General features: G+C 39.4%; 1 protein-coding gene across 1 annotated transcript; it reads right to left on the bottom strand.

Moving 5' to 3' along the window:
- Window positions 1–3,493: 3,493 nt before the first annotated feature.
- PIGA (phosphatidylinositol glycan anchor biosynthesis class A) lies at window positions 3,494–12,632 on the bottom strand. The gene is made up of 6 exons (XM_084226072.1): window positions 12,584–12,632; window positions 11,703–12,361; window positions 11,018–11,150; window positions 9,787–9,919; window positions 8,400–8,606; window positions 3,494–6,804 (listed from the first exon to the last, which is right to left on the bottom strand). The coding sequence occupies exons 1-6, from the start codon at window positions 12,622–12,624 to the stop codon at window positions 6,541–6,543; spliced, it is 1,437 nt and encodes a 478-aa protein (XP_084082198.1). The 5' UTR covers window positions 12,625–12,632; the 3' UTR covers window positions 3,494–6,540.
- Window positions 12,633–12,706: the final 74 nt, after the last annotated feature.

Below are 12,706 nucleotides of genomic sequence, written 5' to 3'. Positions count from 1 at the left end.
CCTTCAGGACCTGCTGTTCCTCAGTTACCAAAAATACATCCTGGTTTTATTTGGTATGAGGTGTTTGATGCTAAATAACAATATCAAGGATAAGATATTTTGAACATCTCTGCATACAGAAAACAAATGAGAAAATCCTTTCCAAATGAAAATAAATTTTCAGACAGATGCTCTCCATACCACCTGAAAGCCTATACATCCACATTGGATTTATTCTTAGAGGTAGCAGTTCCATTTACAAAGGCTGCATAGATAAAGTTGCAGAAATTGTTCAGAGATGCTGCAAAAAGAATACTTTTCTGTCTTTTCCATCTTGAGAACAAGCCTTGCTGGTACTCAGATAGAGAACAAAGGCAAACATATCAAAGAAAAGCATTATCATGAAAGAATTTGAAATAAATTCAGGTGGCCAAAGTCAGGGCTAAGAGGTCAAAGTTATTCAAGGAGGAGGAAAATACATTCAAATTGCACAAAAAGAAACACATAATTTTTTTTCCATTACTCAAGGCTAAAGAATGGTGTCCATTGATATCGCTTGCAAACAGCATTGTCTGTTTTGGAAATATTTTTACATTATCTTCCATTAATTCAAAAGTGTAATATTTGAAATTGAACTGCCCTTTTTTGTTTTTGAAGGCATGGCTTTCCATAGAGAACAAATGGGTTTTTTTCTGTATGTATTTATTTGAGTCTATGTAGAACACTGCATCTCATTTTAAATTTTTATTTATTCTTGTTTTCCCATATGTACCACAGGAGGAGGATTTAATTCTTACTTGATTCCCCTCTTTGCCCAAATTCTCTTTACCTTCAATTCCAACATCTGTCAAGGAAAAGAGCAGGATAATTCCTCTCTTAAGAGATCCCAAAGAGATGGTGGATATGCACATGGAAATTATACAGGAAATTATTTCTCTGGGCATTTTAGGTGCAATTTCTTTTGGTTTATAGCAATACAGCTGGTTTAGTACCTTGATGTCTTTGGTGCTCAGCCCTCACAGGTGCACTAAAATGCTACATAAAATATGTGCAGAGATAAAACACTCCAAGCAATTTTCTCAAGTGAAACAGTTTTTCTAAAATTCTAAATTAAACCAAGTTATTACATTCTTACATAACTTAACCCCTTACAAAAGTATTACATCTACCTTTCCTTACACAGTAATATTAAATACCTGTAGAAACTATAATACTTATGAATACTTTTTAATCACTTTAATACAGTTTGCCACAGACAGCTGAAGATACAGATGACAGGACAAGAAAAGTTCAGTTAAAGAATCACAGAAAAACATATTGGTTTATTGGCAGTTAATTCTGCTCAGCTGAGAAACAGAGGAGAAATTAGCAAGCAAAGGTGGACCAAAACCCAGAATGGTCAGCCCAGACAAATCTGAGATAATGAAAACATTCCTCCTGGAGCCAGAGGAATAGTAAAAGCTGTAAAGAACAAAATGTTGGATGCAGAGAAAAAGAACACATAAAAAATATTAAGACAATTACAAAGTAAAGCCAGCCTATATGACAGAGAAATCTTTCTCATGTAGGATTTACAAAACTGGCTCTCAACAGCAGACAAGAAAGAAGGAAGAGCACCTTTAAAGAGAAAAAAACCAGAAAGCCAGGGTTTTGGTTGCAAAGGAAAATAATTTCTTTCTCAATCAGCCTACTAGATGATATGCACAATTGTACATGTCATAAAACTCAGAAAAATATAAGAAACTGAAAATCAGGTGATTGCTACTGAAATTCTTTTATCCCTAGTGGAATGATACCAAAGAGTTCTCCAAGTGCTCTAGAAAACCACAGGAAAGTTTGACTGCTTGGATGCAGTCACTGGAACATGACTCTCCCAGAAGGACTAACTCTATTTGTGTAGCAGCAAAATCACCCTCCTGGCTTCAGAACAAGACAAACAAAGATTTTCAGTTAAATTATTCAGTGAGTCATTTGAGAAAAACTTGGGTAATCTCCTAATCTGCTCTTAGTGTACAAGAGCACTAGGAAAATTAATGCAGTGGATGTAAAGAAAATTATCATTGGGAGGACAGCTGAACAGCATGGTGGAAAGTATGAATACTGGTGAGGGTGGTAGTCAAGAAACAACAGCAAGATTGGGTGTGATCACTCGGAAATCTCTGGTATTTTTGAAATGAGAGAGATGAGCAACCTGGTGTAGGCGTGAGAACAGGCAGAACACAAGAGCAATGACAGTGCAGACACAGGATTGTCATCGTTCTGCCTTGCTCTTTTGAGCATCATTGCTGTGAGCTGAGTGAGGTGCATTATGCAACTCCATTAACAGACTTGAGTGAACAAGTCAACCCCCTGTAGAAAAAACACACCTCACTGATTTCTGCAAGGTGCCCAAACTACTCCATGAATCACTCTTCCTCAACTCTAGGATAACTACCAAATTGTTAAATCAAAATATCAAAAAAATATATTAATCCTTCAAAAAAATTGTCATGAGAAGGTAAATAGAAGTAGTTTAGCTAGATCCTCCAAAAAACTCATAATGTTTATATATGCTAGTTTGCACACAGGTAAGAAATAAGCAGAAAAAAAAGGCAATCCAGCTTAGAAAACAACTCATTTTCTGTAAGGTTCACCTGCATTTTATCCAGCTTCTAGGGAGAAATATCAGATGTGACCTAAAGAATTTGGCAAGGAATGAGGAATGCTCATCTCAAAGAACTTTAAAGAGGTATTGGTCTATTCTTATGCTACACACTCTGAATTACAGCAGTGTATTTCAAATGTATTTACATGGGATTAGAGTATCCAATGTATTCAAAGTAAGGCAACTGGGGAAAAAAAGGAGTCAGAAACACTCAAACTGAAGAGATGAGAACAAAGGAGCCCATCCAGAGCCTGGCCCCTTCTTTTCTATCAGTTTGATCTAATAAATGACACTACTTCCCACACAAGCCTTGCCTTATCTGCATCCTTGGGTCAGCACGCTTACAACACTCCTCTTAGAAAGAGATGTGCAGAGTGACTCACTGGCTGCTCTCAAGCCAGTGGGAGTGATCTCACCTATCTGCCACCCATCACACCGGGTAGGGCCTGGTTATTGAAACTCCTGCTGCTGCCTGGGCAGGAAGACAGCAAATTCCAGCAGCAGCCAGTGCCTGTGTTCCCAGGGAATGCAGCAGTCCCTCCTGCTTAAACAAGCAGCTTGAATAACCAGCATGTACAAGACAACCAGCCCTGCATAGTTAAAGTTCAATGAATCCTGCACAAGTAGCATCTCTAGAGTTGTGACAGTGTTGAAGCATGTCAGGATCTGAAAGCAACCTAATTTACCTGCCAGGTTTACAAGAAAACTGTATTATTTTGGTAAAATATTAAATTCAGACACATAGCCACATCTTGTCATTGGTTTTATTCCCTTAAAAAATACCCACCTTTTATCTCTGGCAATGTTCAAGTCATTAGGGAAAACTGTGGAAGTCAACATACTACCGAATGTCACGATGCACAGACAATATCTTGAGAGTAGTTTAATGACAGCAATTAAACACTGAAAATATTGAAATACTTTTAATTTAAAAAAAGAAAATCAAAATATTAAACCATGTTGAGATTCTTTTATCTATTTACATAAAGTCTGTATTTTACTGAAGCAGAAAGCACCAGAAAGACTTTAACAGTTAATTTTTAACAGCCTTAAGCATATATGAAAAAAGGGACTAGTAAAGAGAAATAAATACCAAAAAGGGAAAAATATAAACAGATGCAGAAAAATGTGACCACAAACCAAGTAAATTACAGTAGTTACCTTCTGACAGATACATCCACACCCACTAAAACAGTCTGAAAGACTAATCTTATATCTATATTTTACTTGATGCGTGTATGGTGTATTGTATGGTTTAACCTCCAGTTTTCAATACCTTAATTCACAGTGTCTGCACATCATGTATTGGAAACAACATTGTTCCTGGGGATGGAATTTCATTGCAGTTTGGGAGGGGGACATTCTATACAGGTCTTCCTGCTCCTCCTACACACCAGAGGCTCTGCTGTGTGCAAGACATTGCTTAATCAGTGTCACTCTCCCTTTCCTAACATTTCCCTGGTATTTCACAACAATCAAATATTACCTGCAAGCACAACTGAAACATTTTAATTTTTTTTAAACAAGTTAATTTATTAATTGCTAAGCACACTCATTATCTTAGTAATTGGTTTTTTTTCATATTCTGCTTATTTTATTTAACCTTTTTCATGGTACCCACTGATATTTTGTAAAACTGTAAATGTTTCTGTGGCATCATCCTTTACTCCACTGCACAAGGCCAGTGAGCAAATCATTCCCACGAAGTTCTGCATAATACAAGTGGTGTTATGTTATTTGAGAAACCAGTTATGGGTTAAGATTGCATGGCAGCTTGTACAGAACAATAACCATTAAAAAAAACCATTCTCTTAGGAGCTTCAACAAACACTGGTGAAAAGCAGCATTATGGTTTGTGGGTCTGTATTTTCTAATTATATACTCCCACATATTAATGAAATGTATCCATTCTTTATGGAAAGGCAAATAAACCTCTAGATAAGCTTGACATTGGTCTTGTAAACAAGACTATAACAAGGTTTCATTATGTTATTCATAAGTACACAATGTTCCACAAAAGAAAACTTATTTTGAATAGATACACACAATCCTTTTGATTTCTGTTTGCAGATGTTGCAGGAAACCAAACAGAACTAAAAGAGAACAAACAAAATATTACTAAAATTACACACACACACATATATATATATATATATAACATTTCCCTGGAGTGGCAATCAGTATTTTCAAAAGGTTGTTAGAAATTTGAATGCTTGAACAATATATAAAAAAAAAAAAACTTAGAAAAGTAGAATATTAGCTTAATTCTACCCATTTATCCTTAAACCTTGTGGCACCATTTTAGATGACTTCCACTTTTAATGCAGAGTCTGAAAAACTCAATTTGTAATATGACATGCTGTATGTTACATATCAAAGGCTAAAAATTCTAGTAAAAGAAAATAGACTTTATATATGGCAATTATCTACATTATCTTTGTGCCTCATGAAAATACGTTCAATGAAATTATAAAATGCTTGTGTACATCTCTACCCAAACAACATGAATTTGGCAGAAGTAGTGTGTTAAATACTACTCTTTATGGGTTTGGAAACAGTGTTTTCATATTGCACAGTTTTAATAGTAGTACAGTGTCCAACAGCACACAATACTCCAGAGGCATAAAATAGGAAGCTTATCATCATTAGTGATGCTTGAAAAAGAAACTAACCCAGTGCATCAGACAAGGGGCAATTTTAGAGGTGGTTGACACAAATGAAATAAAGACCTCTTCTCACACACATTGGCACAATGCTGTGCTGCCTCCTGCCCCACACACACATCAGACTCCTCACAGCTGCTCCTTCTCTCTGCCTCTCCATGAAAAGCACAGCCATTGTTATTTCCACATAAGGGAGACCTCCCCAAGATTTCACATGCAGCACCTGCCAGCCAGTGTCTCTGACGTGGGTGAGGTGAAATCATTCACCTTGAATGATGCTGTCCCTCCCAGAGATGGACTGAAATGCCACTTTGGTCAGAGGTAAGGGGAAGGAGAAAGAAGTGGGGGGAGAAAAGGGAAGGGTGGGTGGGAGGTGGGAGAGAGCAGGTAAGCACGAGTGTGCTTGTTAAGCCCTTCAGTTTTTGCTCTCTCACACATGTTACTTCACACTTTGGCACAGACTGCTGGAAGTTTTCAGGCCTGAGATGTTTCTAAAGGCTGTATTATCTCTAAATAATACTATTTCTTCCCCTATGTACCAAAAAACAAAAACAAAACCTAAATTCGCTATAAGCTTTATGTCGCTTTCACACATGTAAGAGAACAGGAAAAATTTAGCACCTCTGAAAATATCAGAAAATCATTATGGAATGTTGAGTTAGCAACAGGATGTGCAACTCTGACTAGGGAAGAACTTCAAAATAATAATGCTACCCAGGTGAAACACTGTCACTGGGACACAACTGCTAGAACTAAATCTCTGAAATTTACATGGTAATGGACTTTATGACTAATTTCAAGTGCCATTTTCATCTTAGGACAAAAAAGGTGTATTTTGTTGAGTTTTTAATGATTTTGAAAGAGGTCTTAAAATAATAATCACAGTAAATATCAGGGATTAGCAGGAACTACAGTAAGCTAGGAGTGGCTGTTTTTTGCTTTCCCAAACACCTAAGTCCCTTTCTGCAATGTTCAAGTTATCAAGGAAAATCTTGTATTTTTGTTTCCAAGGCTTCTGACATATATAAAAATGCATGTTCTCCTCCCAGCTTTCAGTGCAAAAGAGATGTCCATAAATTTGCATGAATCCAAAACTGAACTAAGAACATCATCCTAAACTGAGGTAGCACATTGAACTAAGTTTCTTTCCAAGAACTTCAGAAAGAAACTGAAGAGTTTTAAGAGTAATGTCTCTGTCAGCAAGCATTAAAACCTTTAGTGACTGACACATTCTTCCCTCTCCACTTGAGGAATTTAGGAGTCTGAAAGTTCTTCTTTAACTCTTCTTTTTTTTCCAAAAAAATACTGCTTAGTCCATGCACCCTTAGGTCCTGTCGCATCTATTGCAACATCAATAATGGAATCTGGAGTCATCCACCTCAGAAACGCCAAGAGAAGGAAGTTCAGAACAGCAAAAAAAGCAAAAATGCACCCAGTCACTGGCCCACAGTGAGTCATTAGTCTGTCAAGTCGCTCCTTCATTGGTAAAACCACTTCATCTGCAACTCTGTCATACACCTAAACAGAGAGGAGACAGAAAGCAACATCTTAAAAATGCATTGATTTTACCTCAAAAATCAGGCAGTACTTTGTCATCACTGCACAAAATAAATGATCTTAGCTACCAGATGGGACAAATATTACCCCCCAAAAAGCTTTGCAGATTCTAAGTGCTGATTTATGAGTCTTGTTCTAGATATTTCATTGGTTCATTTAAGGAGAAACATGAAACATTCTCTTCTTTTACACACTTCAGAAGTATTTCATTAACTAGGAAGGCTGCATAATTTTTCTCTCATGTAATATATACTGAAAGGGCTGGGGATTTTAATGGATTGAATGGGTTCTAATCTCATATTCACAACAGTCCCAGGAAGAGCTTGAACCTGCAATTACTAGATTTTAAACACAAAGATGGATGAACGCATACGTGAGTTTGGCACTATTCCAAATCTCTGTATTTGAACAATGAACTAAATCCTAATAGGCTCCTGATTTTTGTTTAAAGAAACAGTAGTTCAATTACTGCACAAAGCAAATACATGCTACTAGTGACTTATTATACATGTCAACCACAGCCAACTACAAACCCCTCCAAAAAGGCTTGAAGGACCCAGTTATTTTTTTAACAATGCTACAGACTCCACTCTGTAACAGGTAACTTGGTAACAGAAAATTGCCTTCTGTATGATTTACAATCTATGCATGCTTCTACCAATTCTACGACCATTTTCCTTCATAAAGTATTGGTGGGTTTTTTTAAGCAAACTCAAATCTGGGCTAACATCTGTAAAAACTTTGCAATTCAAATGTTGCCTGCAGTTACAAAATCATAAAACGAATGATACTGATGGCACTTGAAAATAATAAAATAAATTGGTTGTACATGGAGGCTTCAAGGAGGCCTCCTTCAAGGAGGCTTGTGAGATACACAGTTGAGTGCGGTAACAGGCACGGGGTTCAGCTACTCTCTCCATCCTAAAACACAGGAGGTGAAGGCAGAAGTGACACAGCTCCACAGGTGTTTGTAACATTACTGCAGCCAAAATTCTTCACTGAAGGCAGAGTTTTTCTACTAGTTTTTCAGCTCTAGTTCTGAAATATAATTTCAAAACTATGAAAATAAATTTTCATTACAACCACAGCTTATGTAAACTCAGCTGTGTTCAGCCTTCCAGCATTGAACTACTTCTCATAATTTTAAACTACTTGTTAGCACATGGCAAAGCTTTGTCATGAACTGTTCTTACCTTGTCATACACCTTATGCAGCACATTTTCCAGTTATGCCAGAAAAGTTACTTCACGTCAAGACTTGAACAAATAAAGAGTAGAAATCTAACTAATGATCTAGGTTTTTCTTCAAAATATTTACCAGCAATTATGGCGTGTTAGAAAATACAAATACAAATAGAAAATACATCCAGGAATGTATTTGGGGAAAAAAAAAAAAAAGCATTTTCTGGACCTTTTAAAACCATGTATGTTTGAGAGGAAACATGCTGAAAAATTACACTGGAATATTACATGGTGAATGTGCATAGTAAAATTTCAAAGCAAGAATTGTTTCAGAAATTTACTTTCAGAGAATTTAAAAGAAGTGATTATACATACTTTCTCAGTTCTCTCTGCTACATTCCTCCACGTATAAAATGTCTTTACTTCATTATGAACAGTTTCTGGAGATGGCAGAGTTCCTGATCTGAGCTGGGCAATAGCTTTTTCTAGTCCATCACACAAAGATTTCACAGAGGGCTCACACAAAATGATGAGATTTTCTGGAAGTACCTCTGGAATCCCACCAACTCTCGTGCTCACCACCTTTGAAACAAACAAAAGAAATGGCACACATGCAGCATAAAAAATGAAAGTGTGTGATGGCAATACTATTACATTGTTTAGATGCAGCTATTTAAAAGAATAGGAAAATATCATGGTTTGGGAACTTGACCTGTATGTGAACTAAAGGTGCAAACCCCAGAGAAGACAAAGCATAGCAGATTACCTTCAACACTGTCCAGAATGATTCTTTGGTGCCATGATAAAACAGAAGACTAATAAGACAGGTTTTATGAGTGGTTGTGAGACCTTTCCTGAAGGTGTTTGCCACAATACACAACTAAACCTGTGTAACCAGATTTTGGACATTTCTGCCACAGTATCTCAAAAAACCTGTTATCTCTATTCACAGAGGATAATTTTACCACATACTTGAAATTTCAGTTTCCTAGGTTACTGAACACTTGCAAAAATTCATTTATATTAATCTGAATTATTATTTTTAAAGGGAAATAAGAAATTGCACAATGTGAGTCTTAAGTCTTAGTAATCATCTCTAAACATTGGGCAATACGAAACTGCAGAACTTCCTCACCTCTAGAGAGGAGATGGCAAGAGAGTAACTACAACTAGGTAGTAACTGCTGTCAAAGGATACTGAAGTAAAGAAATAATTGAAGTCACTCCCATTTTCTATACTTACTGTAAATTAGGTACTCTTATCAGTCTGCCCTCTTAATAAGGTTCCTTTATCTTTTATTGTGAACTCTAATTCTTTATGGCTACTGACTCAACTTCTTTTTGAGTCAATCTGAGTTGTAAATTAGTCAGAGCTTTTACTGTTCTCTCTCTCTCCAACTCATCTTGAATTCCTACACAGGAAGGCAATTTTTCTGCAGCTCCCTTCAAAGTAAATCTTTGTGAACATCAACTACCCCAAAACTCTGTGAAGGAGTACATACAAAACATTATATTGGAGAGGCAGTCTAGTTCAGAGAACTGAGAGCAGATCTACATGTTATTGCCAATTCTGGACAAAATTCTTCTCAGAGTTAACCCTTCTGTGTCAGTTTCCAGGTGATCTGTAAATGGGGACAACATTTGCTTACCTCTACCAAGACAGCGCCTCAGAGGAAATCAATGCAATAAGCATGTATTATTTTATTGTGAAATCTGTTTAAAATGGATACATGCTTTCTAGATACTGAGATTTTTTTTTTTACCTGTAAACCACAGCTTGCTGCCTCCACAATAGCCATACAAAAGGCCTCAGTGAGGGAAGTGTTGAGAAAAATGTGCCCTTGGACCAGGACATTTCTGACATCCTGGTGTTCCAAGCCTCCCAGAAGACGCACCCTGCATACAAGAGGAAAAAAAAAACCAAAAAAAAACACCCCAAAACTTAGAGATAAACACTAGATTTGGACCATAATAATGCCACATATTCTGAAAAAGGTACCAACGGTTCACTCTTACAGAGTGAGAGAACAAAGATGGGCACCTCGGTTTAGTTTTCTCTAAATTTCTCCAGCAATGGAGAAATAGAAGATCCTGCTTTTTTGCTGTCACACTGAAAGAAACTTCTGAAAATAAAGTTGGTGGGAGAAGCTGCTGTTTTAATGACATTTGCCTCCAGAACAGTGGTACTGAGCCTTCTAGTTTTGCAAAAAAAAAAAAAAAAAGAAAGGCTCCACACTCCATTCAGTTAATAATTAAGATTTGTCAAATGCATTATCAGAATTTTCAATGTGAGGTCTGACCAATCTGAGTTTGACAAGGGAAAAAGTTTTTAAGATACAATGATCAGGACCTATCATTTTGAAGAGATATTAAAAAACAATCAAGGGTAAAATGAGAATGATACTGACAATTTTAATTAGGGAAATCACTGCCTAAAGCACAAAACAGGCAACAAAAAACCTAGAAAATAAAATGAAAAATTGAGAATGAGAAACTGTTCTTGATCAAGAAAACCAATGGAAATACATAAATGTATCTGTATCATAGCAACATTCTGGTAACATGGTAGCACCAGGGAACATGTTGGTAGCACCACAAGAACACATAGGAGAGAAGCACTATGCTGAAGAGTTTCATACCGAAATAAAAAATTACTAACAGTCATCATGACACACAATGGCACAAATGAGCTGCTAACACCTGATGCCATATGAGATCCAAGCATCATGGTTGCAGAGAGGGGCATGATAAATTTATAACTAAATCACCTTTTCACCTTTCTATGTCTCAGTGAAGGCTCATTCAGGGTCTAGTCACTGAAATATGAATGAACTTGCTAGACCATAGTCCAGATCTCAAAGTCTTCAGTGTCTGGTTTATCTCCCTTGCCTTCAGACCTCCAGCCTCAAGCTTTGGGATTTATCTGGGGGAAGGAGCAGGCAGGTCCCCACCCCTGAAGTACCTTGAAGGGTCATGGACACCCACAGAACCAACCTGTCATGTAGCTGGTATCTCTCCCGGACTTCTTCCAGTATGATTCGTTTTGGTCCTTCTCCTCCAACTATGAAATGTAACTCTGGATATTTCTGACAGAGCTCAGGAATTATACCACTAAGCAAATCAATACCTAAGAGGAGAAAATTTAGGGCAAGCCATTATTTTATTTAATTTCAGAACTTCTCATGATGTAGCCCACATCTACAACTATATTCAGGAGCAGAAGAAGTGAAAAAAAGGTCTCCTGAAAACAGTTACACTACTGTACACAAAAATATGAAAAACCCACAACTTGTGACTTCATAGGAGACAAAAATGAAAAAAATAAAAAGCTTAAGTTGCTGTCACTGGATTAAATAAAAAATAATTAAAACATTCCTAACAGAATATATCGATTAGGCTCTAAATCTTATGTCAAATATGAGTCAAACCTTCCATTTAACACGCTGCAGTTTTTGGTCTCTTCAGTATTACAAAGGAAACACACCTCTGAACCCACCATGTGCAAAAACAAATGTACATTTCTTCTTCTTGAGCTCACAAACACAAAAGCTTGAGACAGCCACCTCACCCCTCCCAGTGAAAATTCCATCCATACCACAGATACAGCCCAAGTGCTACCTGACCAAGACCTCTCCAAAGAAAGAAAACCAAAACAAGCTTACGTTTGATCCCCTGTTACCTTTTCTGTAAACAAGCCTGCTGACGACAACAATTGTTATTGTACTGTCATCCCTCCTCGAGGGGTCTGGAGTGAAGTCGGTGGGATCCACAGCGTTGGGGATGACAGAGACTATCCGAGGGTCCAAGGCTGCTCGCAACACCGTGTTCTCCTTACTGGTGTAGGAGACGCAGATGATGTGGTTGGTGTCACACAGGGACACCGTCAGCAGCTTGTTGGTCAGCACCGAGCTGACATCGGCGAAGCCGAAGAGGGAGTGGTCGGTGAACACGGTCCGCAGCCCCATGGTCTTGGCGTGGAACAGGGCGTCGTGGGCCATGGCCGAGAAGGAGCTGTGGGCGTGCACGATGGTCACCCGCTCCCGCACGAAGATGTACCTGAGCAAGGGCAGGCTGTGGAAGAGCGTCGTGGCCGTGGACTGGTTGTACATCACCTTCAGGGGCAGGTAGTAGACTTTCAGCCCGCTGGTGAGGTAGCGGATGCCCTTGCGGTGACCGTAGGCGTGGGTGACCACCAGGACCTTGTGGCCGCGCTCGATGAGGCACTGTGACAGCTGGTACACGTGGCTCTCCACGCCCCCCATGTTGGGGTAGAAGAAGTCCGACACCATGCACACGCTGTGCGCCGCCGGGCCTCCGCCCTCCATGCCGGGCCCGCTCCTGCCGGGGGAAGGAACCACAAGGCGCCATCACTCGCCGGCGGCCGCCCGCGACGACCCCCGGGCCCCTCAGCGTCGGCGGCGCCGCCGGGCCCACCGAGCGTTCCGCGCAGGCCGCGCGCGGGGAGGGGCGGCGCCGCGGCCCCCTGAAGAGCCCGGTCCCCGCGGCGGCCGCCCTGGGGCAGCGCGGGCGGCGGTGAGGGCGGGGGGACCGTGCACGTACCTGCCGGCGGCCGGCGCTCCCTGCGCGCTGCCCGGCGCCATGGCCCCATTTCCCGGTCACCGCCGCGGCCACGCCCGCGCGGGGCGGCGCCGCAGCCAATCACCGCCCGGCGCGGCGTCACGC

Source organism: Fringilla coelebs (assembly GCF_963513975.1).
Source record: "Fringilla coelebs genome assembly, chromosome: 2".
In the NCBI taxonomy this organism is placed as follows: Eukaryota; Metazoa; Chordata; class Aves; order Passeriformes; family Fringillidae; genus Fringilla; species Fringilla coelebs.
This window is presented reverse-complemented; position numbering and strand designations above follow the sequence as displayed.